A 19,820-nucleotide genomic window follows, 5' to 3' on the forward strand; every position below is an offset into this window, starting at 1 on the left:
CATGCCAGCAAAAAACGTTTAACATTAATAAATTGAGTGTTATTAAAAAGCCTGTTGCTAGTCCCTGCAAATTAGGCTAAAGTTTTATGCATACAGTATAATTCCAGTGAAGTGCCATTCCCCAGAATACTGAAGTGTAAAATATACATACATGACAGCCTGATACCAGTTGCTGCTACTGCATTTAAGGCTGAGTTTACATTATATCGGTATGGCAGAATTTTCTCATCAATTCCATTGTCAGAAAATAAAAGCTGCTACATACCTCTTTGCAGATTAATCTGCCCGCTGTCCCCTGATCTGAAGTTTACCTCTCCTCAGATGGCCGAGAAACAGCAATATGATCTTAACTACTCCGGCTAAAATCATAGAAAAACTCAGGTAGATTCTTCTTCAAATTCTACCAGAGAAGGAATAACACACTCCGGTGCTATTATAAAATAACAAACTTTTGATTGAAGGTATGAAACTAAGTATAATCACCACAGTCCTCTCACACATCCTATCTATTCGTTGGGTGCAAGAGAATGACTGGTAATGGCAGTTAGGGGAGGAGCTATATAGCAGCTCTGCTGGGTGAATCCTCTTGCACTTCCTGTTGGGGAGGAGTTAATATCCCATAAGTAATGGATGTTCCGTGGACTGGATACACTTAACAAGAGAAAAGGTATTTAAAACTATATTATTGTTGCATAAATAAGATGTATGATGACATAAATACTGCCTAAATTACATGATGCAAATATTCTAAAACCCAAACTTTTTCCGGTCCCAAGCAGCTTGGATAAAGTGTTTTCTACCTATATATATATTTTTTATTTTATAGACTGCTTTATACTTACTGCTAAACTGTAGTACCATCTCCTGTGTGTAATCTTTCTGCTGACATCCTTTTCTGTTCGGTTTTGGCGATAATGCCAGTCCAAATGATCGGCATATACGTCCGTCTGAGATTTTGTAAACCTCATTCCACATGAGTAACACTGGATGCCAGTGTACAACCGGTTTATAACACTATCACAGCGACTAAAACAAAACACATTTCAGAAAGACCATATATTATAAAAAACAAAAATAACCACAAGCACTATTACAAGAAAGCATTGACTAATTAATATAGAAATATATCTTCTTACGTGCTGTCATTTTAAACTGCTGATTTATCATTACTTTAGATTTTCTTACTTTATAAATATATAAAGTATTCTAGAGACACCACAAACTGGCAAAAAAAATAATGCATCACAGTGGTAAAGAAATATTAGAATACACACTGCTTAAGGTCTTCCAGAACAAAACCAGTGAGATCAGGAACATCCTGATCTTCAGACTGCTCATCGTCGTCCTCTTCATGCACAGGTGGTGCTGGAGATTCAGTTGCTTCTTTTCCTGCAAAGCAAAAAAAAATTAAAAAAAAAAAAAAAAAAAAACAGCAGCCAAAGCTTTAAAGGGGACATAAAAGCCAGAATGTTTTTTTAATGACTTATCGAAATACATTGGAAAGTTGTTGCATGATCTAATTAGCTTTATTCCCTTAGTATCCTTTGTGTTTGAATCTCACAATTACAAGTAGGTAACAAACTTACGGGTAGAAGAGGCCTCAGTTTGAGGGACTTTGAGTATTCCTGTTGAAAGTAGCTTAGAGAATAACTCATTAACATCAAGTTGACCCAAGTGATTTTCTGGGAAGGGAGGCGGAGCAGCTGGAAGAAATAAATGGTTAGTATTAGGTAAGCATAACTTTGTGGATGCACTATCTCAAACAATAGCCATTACATGTACCCCTTATCTAATGAAAAAACAAACAAAAAAAAAACAACAACTAGATTATGCTGGCCACCGCATTCAATAAAATGCAGTTTTAAAACTAGAAACATACCTTGTTGGCTTTGTACAAACACACCAGTATTGGGCCCTGGACCAAATTGCTGCTCTTGACTAAAAGATGCTGGTTGAGTCATGCCACCTAAAGGTGGATACTTTAATATAAAGGGGGGAAAAAAAAATACAATTAGAACAAGGTGCTGAAAAAACAATATTCACCAGAGGAGACAAAGAAGGAATTTAACATTTACAATATAAGCCAAAATGTTTGAAGCCAGAAATAAAATTAAAGAGGCTGTGAGTAAAGCCTGACGTAATGTAACACACCCCCCTTGAACCCCCCCCCCCCCCGGAAGAGGCAAAAAAGGATAGTGAAGATGTGTGAATCACAGTGCATCGTATATGTGTTTGATGTGGTGACTCGATGCACTCTAAGATTTATGTTACATCAGGTATTACCAGGATTACCAATTTCTTACCTTACCCGCAATACATACACACACACATATATATATATATATATATACACACTTATACAGTGGATATAAAAAGTCTACACACCCCTGTTAAAATGTCAGGTTTCTGTGATGTAAAAAAATTGACAAAGATAAATCATTTCAGAACTTTTTCCACCTTTAAAGGGCCATTATACACTCATTTTTTCTTTGCATAAATGTTTTTCCACCTTTAAAAAGCCCATAATGTTTTTTTTTTTTAAAAACTTATAGTTTTGCTTATTTTTAAATAATATTGCTCTGATTTTCAGACTTCTAACCAAGCCCCAAAGTTTTATTTGAATACCGTCAGCTACCTTCTCCAGCTTGCTCCTGTTTGTGTAAAGGGTCTTTTCATATGCAAAAGAAGGGGGAGGGGGGAGTGTCTTATTTCCCACTTGAGTGGGCTTTCCAACTGCCTTTTCAACAGAGTTAAACTGAAAGCTTCTAAGTATGTTTTTAAACCATTTTATACTGGATTTTTATATCAGTATCTGTGCATCTTATTCTTTATAGTAGTGTCTATTACATGCAGTTATATGAAAATGAGTGTATACTGTCCCTTTAATGTGACCTATATAAACTGTAAAACTCAATTTAAAAGCAAACTGAAATGTTTTAGGTAAAGGGAAATAAAAAAACTAAAATATGGCTGCGTAAGTGTGAACACCCTTTTATAACTGGGGATGTAGCTGTGTTCAGAATTAAGCAATCACATTCAAAATTATGTTAAATAGGTCAGTACACACCTGTCATTTAAAGTGCCTCTTATTAACCCCAAATAAAGTTCAGTTGTTCTAGTAGGTCTTTCCCGACATTTTGTTAGTCGCATCCTACAGCAAAAGCCATGGTCCGCAGAGAGCTTCTAAAGCATCAGAGGGATCTCATTGTTAAAAGGTATCAGTCAGGAGAAGGGTACAAAAGAATTTCCAAGGCATTAGATATACCATGGAACACAGTGAAGAAAATATGGTGCAACAGTGACATTACCAAGAACTGGATGTACCTCCAAAATTGATGAAAAGACGAGAAGAAAACTGGTCTGGGAGGCTGCCAAGAGGCCTACAGCAACATTAAAGGAGCTGCAGGAATATCTGGCAAGTACTGGCTGTGTGGTACATGTGACAACAATCACCCATATTCTTCATATGTCTGGGCTATGGGGTAGAGTGGCAAGACGGAAGCCTTTTCTTACACAAAAAAAAACATCCAAGCCCGGCTAAATTTTGCAAACACACATCTGAAGTTTCCCAAAAACATGTTGCAAAAGGTTTTCTGGTCTGATGAAACCAAAGTTGAAATTTTTGGCCATAATTCCAAAAGATATGTTTGGCACAAAAACAACACTGCATATCACCAATAGAAAACCATACCCACAGTGAAGCATGATGGTGTCAGCATCATGCTTTGGGGCTGTTTTTCTTCAGCTGGAACTGGGGCCTTAGTCAGGGTAGAGGGAACAATGAACAGTTCGGAATACCAGACAATATTGGCACAAAACCTTCAGGCTTCTGCTAGAAAAGGAAATTTATGCTTACCTGAAAAATGTATTTCTTTTTCGATACGACGAGTCCACGGATTTCATCCTTACTTGTGGGATTATGCCTCCTGGTCAACAGGAGGAGGCAAAGAGCACCACAGCAGAGCTGTATAAATAGCTCCTCCCTTCCCTCCCAACCCAGTCATTCGACCGAAGTTAGGAAGAGAAAGGAAAAGCCATGGTGCAGAGGTGTCTAAAGTTTAACAAAAAAATAATAACCTGTCTCAAAATAACAGGGCGGTCCGTGGACTCGTCGTATCTAAAAAGAAATACATTTATCAGGTAAGCATAAATTTCCTTTTCTTTTTCAAGATACGACAAGTCCACGGATTTCATCCTTACTTGTGGGATACAATACCAAACCTATAGTACATGGATGAAAAGGGAGGGACAAGACAGGGAACCTAAACTGAAGGCACCACTGCTTTAAGAACTTTCCTCCCAAAAACAGCCTCAGAAGAGGCAAAGGTATCGAATTTGTAAAATTTGGAAAAAGTGTGAAGAGACGACCAAGTTGCTGCCTTGCAAATCTGTTCAACAGAAGCATCATTTTTGAATGCCCATGAGGAAGTCACAGCCCTAGTGGAATAAGCCGTAATTCGTTCAGTAGGCTGCTGTCCAGCAGTCTCATATGCAAAGCGGATGATACTCTTCAGCCAAAAAGAAAGAGGTAGTCGTAGCTTTCTGACCCCTACGTTTCCCAGAAAAAAAAAAAAAAACAATGAAGATGATTGGCGAAAATCCTTAGTCGCCTGTAAATAGAACTTCAAAGCCCGGAACACGTCCAGATTATGTAACAAACGGTCCTTCTTAGGAGGAGGATTAGGACATAAGGAAGGAACAACAATTTCCTAATTAATATTCTTATTTGAAACAACCTTAGGAAGAAAACCAGGTCTGGTTCGTAAAACCACCTTATCCGAATGGAAAATTGGATAAGGAGGATCACATTGCAACGCCGAAAGCTCAGATACTCTTCGGGCAGAAGAAATAGCAACCAAAAATAAAACTTTCCAAGATAATAACTTAATATCTAGGGAATGCATAGGTTCAAACGGAACCCCTTGAAGAACCTTAAGAACCAAATTCAAACTCCAAGGAGGAGCAATAGGTCTAAATACAGGCCTGATTCTAGTCAGAGCCTGACAAAAAGATTGTACGTCTGGGACATCTGCCAGACGCTTGTGTAACAATACAGATAAGGCAGAAATCTGACCTTTCAAAGAACTCGCAGACAACCCCTTCTCCAATCCTTCTGGGAGAAAGGACAAAATCCTAGGAATTCTAACTACTCCATGAGTAGCCCTTGGATTCACAGCAATAAAGATATTTACGCCATATCTTATGTTAATTTTCAGAGTAACAGGCTTACGCGCCTGGATCAAAGTATCGATAACCGAATCAGTAAACCCAAGCTTAGATAAAATTAAGCGTTCAATCTCCAAGCAGTCAGCTGTAGAGAAACTAGATTTGGATGATGGAAAGGTCCCTGAATGAGAAGGTCTTTCCTCAATGGGAGCTTCCACGGAGAAGACATGGCCACCAGATCAGCATACCAAGTCCTGCGAGGCTACGCAGGAGCGAGAAGAATCACCGACGCCAACTGAGGCCAAGCCTGAAGCGCATTGAATATGGCTCTCAATTCCAGAATGTTGATTGGAAGGAGAGATTCCGCCTGAGTCCAAACACCTTGAGCCCTCAGGGAATTCCAGACTGCTCCCCATCCTAGTAGGCTGGCGTCCGTTGTCACTATCACCCAACAGGGTCTGCGGAAGCATGTCCCCTGGGATAGATGATCCAGCGACAACCACCATAGAAGAGAGTCCCTTGTCTCCTGATCTAGAGCTATTTGAGGAGACAAAATCGGTATAACCTCCATTCCACTGTCTGAGCATGCTCAGTTGCAGAGGTCGGAGATGAAATCGAGCATACGGAATGATGTCCATTGCTGCCACCATCAATCCGACTACTACCATGCACTGAGCCACCGACGGCCGACAATTGGACTGAATGGCTTGACATGTAGCCATGATCTTTACCATCCTTACCTCTGTCAAAGATCTTCATGAAAAGAGTCGATTAGAGTTCCTAAGAATGGTACCCTTGTCTGTGGAATTAAACTCTTTCCCAAGATTTACCTTCCACCCGTGGGTTCTCAGGAAGGAAAGGACAAGATCGGTATGAGACTTCACCAGTTGGAAAGAGGACGACTGGTTCAGAATATCGTCCAGATACGGCGCCACCGCAACACCCCGCGGTCTTAGGACTGCCAGAGACCCCAGAACCTTTGTGAAAATTCTGGGTGCCGTGGCCAGACCGAAAAGAAGAGCCACGAACTGGAAATGTTTGTTCAGAAAGGCGAATCTCGGGAATTTGTGATCTTTGTGGATGGGAACATGAAGATATGCATCCTTTAGATCCCCGGTAGTCATAAATTGACCCTCCTGGATCAATGGAAGAATGGTACGAATAGTCTACATCTTGAAGGACGGGACTGAGAAACTTGTTTAGACTCTTGAGATCTAAGATAGGTCTGAAAGTTCCCTCCTTTTTGGGAACTACAAACAAACAGATTGGAATAAAATCCCTGTCCCCGAGTTGGAACAGGACAGATTATCCCCATGGAAGAGGTCTTCTAAAACAGCATAAGAACGCCTGTCTCTTTATCTGGTCTACAGACAATCGAGAAAGAAGGAATCTTCCTCTGGGGGAAGTGTTTCTGAACTCCAGTTTGTATCCCTGAGACGCTATATCTATTGCCCAGGGATGTTGAACGTCTCTTATCCAAGCCTGGACGAAGAATGATAGTCTACCCCCTACTAGATCCGGTCCCGGATTGGGGGACATCCCTTCATGCTGACTTGGGCGCAGCAACAGGTTTCTTGGACTGTTTGCCCTTGTTCCAAGCCTGGTTGGGTCTCCATGTGGACTTGGGTTGAGAATAGCCCCCATCCTGTTTAGTGGAAGAGGGAAATTCCGAAAGGAACGAAAATTATTTTGTCGACCCCTGTGTTTGGGTTTCTTATCCTGAGGGAGGAGGTTACCCTTGCCTCCCGTGATGTCAGAAATAATTTCTTTCAAGTCAGAACCAAACAAGGTCTTTCCCTTATAATGGATAGCCAAAAGTTTAGTTTTGGATTATACATTCGCAGACCAAGATTTCAGCCACAAGGCTCTACGCGCTAAGATTGAAAAGCCTGAACTCTTAGCCGCCAATTTGGTAATTTGCAGAGAAGCGTCTGTCACAAAAGAATTGGCCAACTTAAGAGCCTTAATTCTATCCTGAATCTCTTCCAAAGAAGTCTCAGTCCTAAGAGATTCCACCAGGGCATCAAACCAATAAGCAGCCGCAGTTGTAAACGTGACAATGCAGGCCGCCGGTTACAAAAGCAACCCTCGAAGAACATAAAGTTTCTTAAGGAGACCTAATTTCTTATCCATAGGGTACTTAAAGGCACAACTATCCTCAATAGGGATAGTAGTACGTTTAGCCAAAGTGGAAATAGAACCTTCCACCTTGGGTACCGTCTGCCAAGAATACCTGATAGCATCCGCTATAGGATACATCTTCCTGAAAACTGGAGGAGAGAATGGTATACACCTGGTCTCTCCCACTCCATAGCAATAATTTCCGAAGTTCTTTTGGGAACTAGAAAAACATCCAAATAAGAAGGAACTTCTAGATATCTGTCCAACTTAATCAATTTTTCTGGAGGAACCACGATTGAATCGCAGTCGTCCAGAGTCACCAAAACCTCCCTCAACAGGCGGAGGTGTTCCAGCTTGAACCGGAAAGACACTACTTCTGAACCAGTCGGTAGCAGGGCGCTGTCCGATTGAGAAAGCTCACCCTCAGATAGGGGCTCCAATTCCGAATCCTGTGATGGCACATCTGATATCGCCAATAAAGCATCCAAAGTCGCAATAGTCACGAGGGTGTCCTTCCTTCTGCGTTTGCCTTGCAGGACGGGAAGGGCAGATAACTCTTCCGAAAGTGTAGAGGACATAACTGCAGCTATGTCCTTTAGTGTAAATGCAGTTGAAACTGCGGAGGTACTGGACTGCGCCTGGGCAGGCGTTAGGGACTGACGCTTGGGGAGAAAGATGCGGCATACTCTGATTATCATTGGTAGAAACCTGAGAAGCATCCTCTTTTGTTAAATCTTTATCAAAAAACATTTGTTCTCTAAACTGTAAAGCCCTCTCCGTACACGAGGGACAAAAAGTAATAGGTTCCACATTTGTATGCAAACATAATGAACATGTAACTTTCATAATATCATCCATGTTAGCAATTAAACAAAACAGACTTGGTCGTGGATTACAAACTAATACGTTAAACAAGGACCTCTGAATAAAGTGTGCAGTTGTGCCTTTAAATATTAATTAATAAAGCAACAGTACTCACACTCCGGCCAAACTAAACAGACACATAAGAGGAGGATATAATGAAAAATCAAGTCTCCTCTCTTTTCACAGGCCCGTTAAACTAAATAGCCTATACCGCCTCCACAGCTCTGCTGAGGCGCCTACCTGCCCCCTCGTTAATCCAATCTCCGTTTCCAATATACCCTGTATAAGACTGCTTGCTTTTTAACATCAAACCATGCGGTCTCGGCAGTCAGTGAGGCTCAGCTCTCTCTTCCACCCATTCTCCGTATGTCAGATTATAGCTGCGGGGCTTCCTGAGCGCGGGAGAACTCCGCCCATCGTGGGCGTTACCTCCGAGAGTCTGTCTCCAAAAAAAAATGTGATCCGTATGTCGCTGCCATACTAGCCGAACATACCATGCGGTCTGGCCCCAATAAATATAGCAACCCAGTAAATACACACACCGGATCTACACCATAAGCCCTAACACTGGAGGCATGCTCCGTAAATAGGGTTCCCCAGCGTTCAGCCCACAGTCCATCTGCGCTCTCACATAGAAAATGTAAATGTGTCCTGAGCGTTCCTATCTGATCCTCCCCTACCGCATCTTCCCTAATATCTGTAGAGAAGCCCTGAGGTAAAATTTAAACAAAGTGAGTCATAGGAACAATGTCTGCAGCAGTGTCTGAGTTAGTGCTGTCCCAGAAAATAAGAGCTGCACATACCTTGGTGCTGAACGACAGCATGAACGGTCCCACAGCGATCAAGAAGTCTTCTTGCCATTCTGTGGAGACATACAGGGCCTTAGTTAGTAATTGCTAAGACCATATTGAGAAGGGCAGCACACAGTATGGGAGGCGCAGTGAGAAATTAATCCCACCAGTTCCAAATGCTTTAAAGCCAAATGTAGCTCTGCTAACAAGAGGCTGACCAGGACCCAGCTACACCCTGTAATAAAATAATACTCACTGGCACCATTTAAAAATAAAATCTTGATTGAAGAATCTAAACTAACACCTCACTTTACCTCTTCCTATTACTAACACAGGCAAAGAGAATGACTGGGTTGGGAGGGAAGGGAGGAGCTATTTATACAGCTCTGCTGTGGTGCTCTTTGCCTCCTCCTGTTGACCAGGAGGCATAATCCCACAAGGATGAAATCCGTGGACTTGTCGTATGTTGAGAAAGAAAGCTGAACATGGAGGAACTTCATCTTTCAGCATGACAACGACCCAAAGCATACATCCAAATCAACAAAGGAATGGCTTCACCAGAAGATTAAAGTTTTGGGATGGCCCAGCCAGAGCCCAGACCTCAATCCAATTCAAAATCTGTGGGGTGATCTGAAGAGGGCTGTGCACGGGAGATATCCTCGCATTCTTACAGATTTAGAGTGTTTTTGCAAAGAAGAGTGGGCAAATCTTGCCAAGTCAAGATGTGCCATGCTGAAAAAAATCATACCCAAAAAGACGGAGTGCTGTAATAAAATCAAAAGGTGCTTCAATAAAGTATTAGTTTAAGAGTGTTCACACTTATGCAACCATATTATTTTAGTTTTTTATTTTTATTTCCCTTTACCAAAAAGATTTCAGTTTGTTTTTCAATTGAATTGTATAGTTTATAGGTCACATTAAAGGTGGAAAAAGTTCGGAAATGATTTATCTTTGTCTCATTTTTTTACATCACAGAAACCTGACATTTTAACAGGGGTGTGTAGACTTTTTATATCCACTGTGGCCCGGGACATGGACCGTTAGAGCTTTTTTGCACTGGTTAGTTTTTTTCTTTTCTTTATTAAGCAGACAGTAAAAGCTCTCCCCCCCCCCCTTTTTTTACAGCCGCAATTTAACATGTCTAACGCTGCTCAGCTCCTCCCTTCTAGTCCCCGCGTGCGGTATTGGAGACTCAAGGGGAGTGGTAGACTTGCCCCCCTCAGTGATTTCCTTGCTCCGCAGCTATTATACTGTAACTGAGTATAATAGAGATCAGCTTGCTCTGCTCCTGCGCAGCTGTTAGCTAATCTGTTAGCTGGAGGGGGTACGTTTTGAAAATATATACATAAAAAAAAATCATACAAATATTTGTAAAAAAAAAAAAATCATACAACTATTTATGTATTTTCAAAACGTACCCCCCTCCAGCTAACAAATTAGCTAACAGCAGCACAGGAGCAGACTAAGGGGGGTAAGTTATACTGCAGCTCTGCTGAAATATATCTTGTGAACCTCAAGCGTTTGCCAACGATTGATACGGCTTCTACTCTACACGGGAGATACGATGTCCAGTTTGATCCTGGAGGTATTCCTAAGAGTTCCCCTGTACATCCCCATAATCCGTTCCGGAGTGGGAACGCCTAACTTCTATAACTAGAGCCCTAATCTAGACTGTTAAATTTCTGTTGGCGCCCTTCTACAAAATTTGTTAACACCCCTCCCCAACCCGGGATCTGGGTAAAGCAGTTAACATCTGCTGTAACTTGGGCTTCTTAATTCCAAAATCACTGCCTCTTTATGTTCAACTTGGGCATTTATCCTTAAAACGAGTATCCCTCTGGTGTCCCTACGCAAACTGCCAAAAATGTTACACACTCGACCATTGCTAAATGTACACTCTAATTTGCTGGACCATTAATGGCTGTTTGCTGTTAATTCATTGCACAAACAACGCTTATTAACTAAAAAAACAAACAAAAAAAAACAAAAAACAAGTATCCATCAATAATATTAATGCTGATAATGTTTAGACCGTGTTTCCTTGCAATTATACCGCTGTATTTATAACTGTCAGTGTTTAACCATTTTATATATATATATATATATATATATATATATATATATATATATATACACACACATATATATATATACACACATATATACATATATATATATATACACACACACATATATATATACACATATATATATATATACACACACACAACGGTACAAAGTGCACTCACCAGGATTTTCGAGAATATATATATATATATATATATATATATATATATATATATATATATATATATATATATATATATATATATATATATACACACATATACATACATACACATACACAGTGGATGTAAAAAAAAAGTCTACATACCCCTTTTAAAATGTCAGGGTTCTGTGATGTAAAAAAATGAAAGAAATAATTTCAGAACTTTTTCCACCTTTAATGTGACCTATAAACTGTACAACTCAATTGAAAAACAAACTGAAACTTCTAGGTGGAGGGAAGTAAAAATAAAAAAACTAAAATAATATGGTTGCATAAGTGTGCACACCCTCTTATAACTGGGGATGTAGCTATGTTTAGAATTGAGCAATCACATTCAAAATAAAGTATTTTGGTGGGAGCATCATGCTTTGGGGCTGTTTTTCTTCAGCTGGAACTGGGGCCTTAGTCAAGGTAGAGGGAATTATGAACAGTTCCAAATACCAGACAATATTGGCACAGAACCTTCAGGCTTCTGCTAGAAAGCTGAACATGAAGAGGAACTTCATCTTTCAGCACGACAACGCCCCAAAGCATACATCCAAATCAACAAAGGAATGGCTTCACCAGAAGAAGATTAAAGTTTTGGAATGGCCCAGTCAGAGCCCAGACCTGAATCCAATCGAAAATCTGTGGGGTGATCTTAAATGGGCTGTGCACAAGAGATGCCCTCACAATTTGACAGATTTTGGACTGTTTTTGCAAAGAAGAGTGGGCAAATCTTGCCAAGTCAAGATGTGCCATGCTGAAAAACTCATACCCAAAAAGACAGTGCTGTAATAAAATCAAAGGGTGCTTCAACAAGGTATTAGTTTAAGGGTGTGCACACTTATGCAACCATATTATTTTTGTTTTTTATTCTACTTCCCTCCACCTAAAAGATTTTAGTTTGCTTACATTAAAGATGGAAAAAGTTCAGAAATAATTTATCTTTGTCTCATTTTTTTTACATCACAGAAACATGACATTTTAACAGGGGTGTGTAGACTTTTTATATCCACTGTGTTTATGTGTAATATATACACACACATTTATACAAACTTTTTTGAAAAAGATTCTTATTACATTTTCAATTAAGTCCTATTTGACAGATATGTACAAGATAATTGACAAGCTTGCAACACTTTACAGTAAGAGTAAAAAAAACAAACAAAAAAAAAAAAACCATTTGTGTTTTAGGGAAGAAAATTGAGAAATGGATAAAATCAGAAACAATTCAAAAGCTTGGAATATTGAAAAAAGTAAAATAATTAGTAAATTACTTACTGGCTGGTTTGCCTGTACATTTCCTACTGGTAGGTTGCCCATGTTTCCAAATTGAGGGGCCTGAGGATTTTTGTCATCAAAATACTGTACAGATGGTCGAGGAAGCTGGTTTGGAAAACATTGCATTCCAGGGCCAGGAGGCCCAGCAAAATTTGGCCCTTGTGGCATATCAAACCTAGGCTCTGGTCTTTGAAATTGCATCCCCTGAGGAGGTCCATGAAACAAATTCTGAGGTTCACAATATGGGCCAGTCTGTCCATAAGGTGGAGCATTTTGCCTGATTGGTGGATGATTAACATTATCAAATCTTGGCCCCTGAGGTCCTATAGGTATGTCAAATCTTGGCTGTTGATTTGGACCATCAAACCGCTGAGGCATAGGGCCATCAAACCTTGGTTGCACTTGCATTGGTCCATCAAATCTAGGAGGAGTCTGATGTCCAGGAGGACCTTCAAACCTTTGACAAGGTTGTCCAGGATGCATATCAAATCTTGGCAAAAGAGGTGGTTGACCCTCAAATCTGTTAATTGGAGTGCCTTCAAACCTGGGACCACCTTGCCCTACGGGTCCATCAAATCTCATTAAAGGCTGCTGGCAAGGTCCACCATCAAATCGTGGTGGCTGGTTCATTTCAAAACGTGGTCCAAATGGCCTTTCAAACCTGACTGCACCCATTGGCTGGCCTTGTATTCCATCAAATCTCATTGGTTGAGCCATAGATTGTTCAAACCTTATAGGCTGACATTGCGGCCCATCAAACCTTTGTTGCAACAGCGGTGGCCGTGGGGATCCTTCAAATCGCTGTGGACCCATTGGCTGCACCCCCTCAAATCGTTGAGGTCCCATTGGTTGGTTTGGAGCACCATCAAATCGTTGAGGGCCTAACTGCTGTCCTTGAGCTCCTTCAAACCTCTGCTGTCCTTGAGCTCCTTCAAACCTCTGCTGTCCTTGAGCTCCTTCAAACCTCTGCTGTCCTTGAGCTCCTTCAAACCTCTGCTGTCCTTGAGCTCCTTCAAACCTCTGCTGTCCTTGAGCTCCTTCAAACCTCTGCTGTCCTTGAGCTCCTTCAAACCTCTGCTGTCCTTGAGCTCCTTCAAACCTCTGCTGTCCTTGAGCTCCTTCAAACCTCTGCTGTCCTTGAGCTCCTTCAAACCTCTGCTGTCCTTGAGCTCCTTCAAACCTCTGCTGTCCTTGAGCTCCTTCAAACCTCTGCTGTCCTTGAGCTCCTTCAAACCTCTGCTGTCCTTGAGCTCCTTCAAACCTCTGTCCACCCATTGATTGTCCTGGTGGACCTTCTAACCTTTGAAGAGGAACTGGATGGTTTGGAGCAACTATCTGACTTTGTGTTTCTTCAAACCTCTGCATACCCATTGACTGTCCTTGCAAGTTAACTTGATGACCACTCATCCCATCAAACCTAGATCCATCAACTGGCTCCTCTGCATTCACATCAAAATGATCATCATTTGGTTGTCCAGTTATCCCTTCAAAATGCTGCACTCCAACCTGATTTACAGGTGTGGCATCAAAACGTGCACATGTTTCTGCAGGAGACATTTCTCTTACATTGGATATGTTGGAAGGTTCCTCGTAAGATTTTCCTAAGCAGTCTCCTCTATTTCCAGACACCCGTGGTGGGGCATCAAGAAGTGGTCTTTTTTCTTCAATTAGACCACATTTTTGTGAATTAGTATCTTTATCAGTTAAAATGGAATCTTGATTCTCCACAAAGTTTGGCTGCTCTGTTTCTTCATACCGTGGTCTTGCATGCTGAAAGCGCTCATTGAACAGTGGTCTCCGATCATCCCTCACACCTATTAAACAAAATTTAAAAAAACTAACCAATTAATGCTTTTATTAAGTGTTTAAAATGCACTGTGACAAAGGATGACTAACAAAATTTTTTTTTTTTTAAAGGAATTCAAAAGATTTCGGTAAAAACAAAACAAAAAAAAACACCCATCAATATACATCGCTTTACACACACAAGTAGTATGGCTTTTCTATGTAGGCAAGGCGTAGACAACTTACAAATACATACTGACGATCAAGTTGGCTATATGCACAGCTATTAACAAAAGAATGTTAGAACAACCTGTGACCAAACATTTTGTTAGTGACTAAAGAGTTTCCCAGATTTGAGCAATTATTATTGCTTATGTACCCCATTAAAAAATGATAGGTAACCAGGCAAATGTGTTATTCAAATTGAAAGCCAGGTGGAACTTAAAGGGACAATATACACCAATTTTCATATAACTACATGTAATAGACACTACTATTAATGATCTAGTATAAAACCATTTAAAAACTTTAGAAGCTTCCAGTTTAGCACTGTTTAAAATGTTACTGGAGCAACCACTGCAAGTGGAAAATAGACACTCACCACTCCTCCTTCCTTTGCATATGAAAAGACCCTTTACACAAACAGAAGCAGGCTGGAGTAGGTATACGTGTATTATAAAACTTTGGGGCTTGGAGTCTGAAAATCAGAGCAATGTTTTTTTGTTTTTTTATAAATAAGCAAAACGATCAATTTAAAAAAACAAACTATGGGCTCTATAAATGGATCATCAACATTTATGCAAAAAAAAAATCTAGTGTATAATGTCCCTTTAACAAAAAAACTAAGAAATAAAGTAGCAAAAAACATCATGCTTACCTGATAATTTCATTTCCATCTGTGAGAGGAGAGTCTACTGCTTCATTCATTACTTTTGAGAATTAAGAACCTGGCCACCAGAGGAGGCAAAGACACCCCAGCCAAAGGCTTAAATACCTCCCCCACTCCCCTCATCCACCATTCTGCCAAGGGAACAAGGAACTGTAGGAGAAATCTCAGGGTAAATCTCACCCGGAACAAACGGGTGGGAGCAGTGGACTCTACTCCCACAGATGGAAATGAAATTATCAGGTAAGCAGAATTTTTGTTTTCCATCTTAATGGGAGGAGAGTCCACTGCTTCATTCATTACTTGCAGGAACAAATACCCAAAGCACTAGAGGACACTGAATGAACAAAAACGGGAGGGTAAAAGGAGGCGGGACCCTATACTGAGGGCACCACAGCTTGCAGAACCATTCTCCCAAAAGCTGCTTTCGCCGAAGCAAAAACATGAAAATTGTTGCAAAAGTATGTAGGACCAAGTAGCTGCCTTACAAATCAGATCCATAGAAGCCTCGTTCTTAAAGGCCCAAGAACAGGCCACAGCCCTAGTTGAATGAGCCGTAATCCTCAGAGGAGGTTTATGTCCCGCTGTCTTCAATTTGAAACGGAGGACACTCCTTAGCCAAAAAGATAAGTAAGTTGAAGAGGCCCTCTAAACCCCACGCTTCCTGGAAAAAGAACAAACGGAGAAAGATTTTTGTCTAAATTCCTACGTGGTCTGAATATAGGACATCAAGGAAAGAACCACATCCAGAATTAAACTGAAAAGAACCACAATCTCTTTATTAATGTTGCAAATCAACACACCCTTAGGAAGAAAACCTAACTTGGTTCGTAGAACAGCCTTATCAGCATGGAAAGCCAGATAAAGAGGAATGCATTGCAAGGCAGTAATCACAGATACTCTGCACGCAGAAGCAATAGCCGTAGAAAAGGAACCTTCCAAGACAATAATTTAATGTCTACTTCATGCATAGGCTCCAACAGAGCCCTGCAGAAAAACAAGATTTAAACTCCAAGGAGGTGCAATAGATCTAAACACAGGTCTGATCCTAGCAGAGCCTTAACAAGTGACTGCACATCAGGAAGCTCAGCAAACCTCTGTGCAGTAACAGACAGGGCCGGAATCTGTCCCCTCAGGGGACTTGCAGAAAGCCTTTTCCCAGGTCATCCTGGAGAGCAGAATAAGTAGGTCCTCCCCACCTTATGACAGATGCGGCGAGCAACCAAAACGAACAAAGACCTAGGTCAGCAGATCGATGAGACAAGGTAACTTCCACAGAGGAGATGACATCCCCACTAGTCCGCAAACCATATCCTTTGCGGCCAATACAGAGCAATCAGTATCACTGACGCCTGCTTGAGTCGAGCAACTACACTAGGAAGTAGTGGTAACGGCCGTAAGAGATCAATTAGATTAAACCTCCAAGACCCTGTTAATGCATCTGTTCACTCCGCATGAGGATTCCTGTACCTCAACCCAAATCTGGGTAACTTGGTAATGAGACATCATAAGATCTTCCTCTTGCAAATTTCCGCAAACACTCGGGATGGAGAGACCAATCCCCCGGATTAAGTATTGTCTGCTGAGGAAATCCGCTTCCCAGTTGTTTACACCCAGAATGTGGATCGCCAACAGCGAACGAATGTGGGTCTCTGCCCACTCCAGAATCCGAGATACTTCCCTCATAGCTAGGGAGCTTCTCGTGCCCCCCCCCCCCCCGATGGTTGATGTAAGCCACCAAGGATATATTGACTAAATGGAATCTGAAACTGGAACGAACACAGTAGAGGCCAAGCCTTCAGAGTATTGTATATTGCCTGAAGATCCAAAATGCGATCGGGAAGGAGTTTTTCCTCCTGAGTCCATAGGCCCTGTGCCTTCCTTGCACCCCAAACAGCTTCCCATCCTAACAGACTCGAAACCATAGTCACAATCAGCCAGGATGGTCTTGAGACGGACATCCCTTGGGACAAGTGATCCAGACAAAAACACCAGAGAGCGATTCGATCTGTTGTCCAGAGAAATTTGGTGACAGATCCGAATGATCGCCGTTCCACTGCTTCAGCATGCAGAGTTGCAGTCTGAGGTGAAACCTGGCCTAGGAAATGATGTCCATGCTGGACACCATGAGACCAATCACCTCCATACACCGAGCCACAGATGGCCTTAAGGAGGTCTGGAGGGCAAGACATGTTGAAGCTAGCCTGCAAAGTGTTTGGTCTGTTAGAAAAATGTTCATTTTTATGGAGACTAATACAGTACCTGGGAATTCTACCCTGGTACTCTATACAAGAAAACTCAAGATTTATCTTCCATCCATGGGATCAAAGAAGACATGAGAGATTCCGAATGACCCACTCTCCGAAAAACGTCTTGGAGAATGCTGCGTTGGCCGGGAATCAAACCCGGGTCAACTACTTGGAAGGCAGTTATGCTCACCACTATACCAGCTAGACCAAACAGAAGATCAAGAAAAGTTTCCCTCCTTTCTGGTCAGGAAGAAAGGAGAAGGAACTGCCCTTGGGTGGGCGAGACTTGAAACCTATCTTGTGACCCTGAGCTATGACACCTCCAGGACCCATGGATCCTGCACGTCCCTGAACCAAGCGACTGAAAAGAGCTCTAGTTTGCCCCGTACACGATCCAGAAGAGGACCAGGGATCGCCCGTTCATGCCGACTTAGACTCGGCAGGCTTCTTGCTCTGGTTGGAATTATTCCAGGACTGAGCCGGCTTCTAAGAGCTCTTAGTTTGCTCAGGCTTAGCGGAGGACTGCTGACATGGGCTTTATCAAAACGAAAAGTGTCCCTTAGACTCTTTCATATTCTCTTGCGGTAGAAGGGCACCCTTGCCCCCTGTGACCGTAGAGATAGAGTCCAGGCCTGGACCAAACAAAATCATTCACTTAAAGGGGAGTTAAAGAAGTCTAGACTTAGAAGTCATATCTCCACAGACCATGACTTCAGTCAGAGCCCAATGGGCCTGAACAAAAAAAGGCTGAAGCCTTAGCATTTAGGCGAATAATCTGCCTAATAGCATTACAGAAAAGAATTAGCAACCCTAAAGGCTGTAAATCTTTCCTGAGTAATGTCGTGGGGACCTCTCCCCTCCGATCAATCCTATAAGGAGTCACACCAAAAGGTAGTTTCTCCAGCAACGGCCGCCTCCGGTTGTAACAAATATCCTGTATGTTGAAAACAACTTTCTTAACAGATTTTCCATCCTCTATCCATGGGCTCTTAAAACGAAGAGCTATCCTCAAACGGGATAGTAATACGATTAGCAAGGGTGAAGATAGCGCCGTCCCTTTTAGGGACGGAACCTCACAATTCCATTGAGAGTCCAGGACCGGGAATGATTTGTTAAAGGGAGAATAGAGGAACAATCCAGTCCCATTGATTCTTAATAATGTTCGCCATCTAACAGGAGCAGGGAAGGATAAGGTACTACCCTGTCCTCAAGCTCTATCCAATTTAGGAATTAAAAGTTCCTCAGGCAATTTGGCATCTGGAACCACAAAATTCGCCAAAAAACTTCCTTTAGAAGAAAGCGCAAATTCCTAAAACTAAAGTCTGGTTCCTCCACAGCCGGAAGTTTAGAGGCAGCAGACTAACCCAGAATGTTCATACTCTGGAGTCTCAGAAAACTTTATCTTCTGATAACCCTATCAGTTAAATCCAATAAATTATCTGATGTACTCTCGGAAGGAGTGCAATATGTAACCTTGCGCTTAGCAGGACGAGGTAAAGCATTAAAGGCTGCAGACACCGCCGCCTGAGCTGCGCAGTAATGTCTGGTGATAATATGGCCCCCTCCAGATGGAGGATCAGCAATGCTACGGGAAACTGCATGTGTAGAGAGATAAGCATGTAGGGTACGCACCTCACTGGACGACAACTTCTCAGAGGTGGACGGCTCAGTGGTATCAAACATGTTTGATATCACATTATCAAGGCATATGGAACATAATTGAGGGGACGGAACTAAGGCCTCACATTATAAACCGGAATTACTCTTTAGGAAAAGAGTAACAGAATCCTCCATTGCTAGTGCATTAACCGGAGAACTAGAGAAATAAAACATTTTATTCAAAAAAACTGCACCTTTATATCCCAATTGCTGTGGCACTCACCACCTCCCATGATCCAGACAGTACAGAGAGTTAGGACTCCTCTCTGACAGACACCCGGTCAGGAAAGAGGGAAGAATCATATGGAGCACAATACAGGACCGTCCCTGCCATGAGAAAAAGCATGCCAAGCTTGTAAGCTGCATGGCTCCAAAAGTGAGACATGTATATTCCATAACAGCCTATGAGCCCATAACATCTCACACATAAAATCAAACATAAGATTATCCCCCCCCCCCCCCCCGTTCAATAATTCCTCTCAGGAGATATTAACCCTTGATTCTATACAGATAAGAGTCACACTGTGACCCTGTCTTCTAGTGTCATCATACATGAATAAAAAAATGAAACTTTTACCAGAATCTATGCCATGGAACAGGAAAACGGCCTTTCAAGTGTGACAGGTTAGTAGCATCGCTCCTAACATGGACTTGAGAGCAGAAAGCAGGCAGCGAAACTTGTCAACACTGATTGCTTATGGAGCTGTTAATCTGAGTTGGAATTGTTTCGCAGAGACAACACTCCC

At 41.7% G+C, this 19,820-nt stretch overlaps 1 protein-coding gene across 1 annotated transcript in view; it reads right to left on the reverse strand.

Annotated features, from left to right (window-relative positions):
- PCF11 (PCF11 cleavage and polyadenylation factor subunit) overlaps positions 1-19,820 on the reverse strand; it is a 63,352-nt gene that overhangs the window by 34,283 nt on the left and 9,249 nt on the right. Inside the window, exons 9-13 of the mRNA XM_053708665.1 lie at positions 12,496-14,309; positions 1,880-1,979; positions 1,587-1,703; positions 1,275-1,389; positions 843-1,026 (exon numbers count right to left, since the gene is read on the reverse strand). Coding sequence (XP_053564640.1) covers positions 843-1,026; positions 1,275-1,389; positions 1,587-1,703; positions 1,880-1,979; positions 12,496-14,309 — 2,330 coding nt within the window. The remainder of the gene's footprint in view (positions 1-842; positions 1,027-1,274; positions 1,390-1,586; positions 1,704-1,879; positions 1,980-12,495; positions 14,310-19,820) is intronic.

This window comes from Bombina bombina, chromosome 3 (genome assembly GCF_027579735.1).
Source record: "Bombina bombina isolate aBomBom1 chromosome 3, aBomBom1.pri, whole genome shotgun sequence".
Lineage (NCBI taxonomy): Eukaryota > Metazoa > Chordata > Amphibia > Anura > Bombinatoridae > Bombina > Bombina bombina.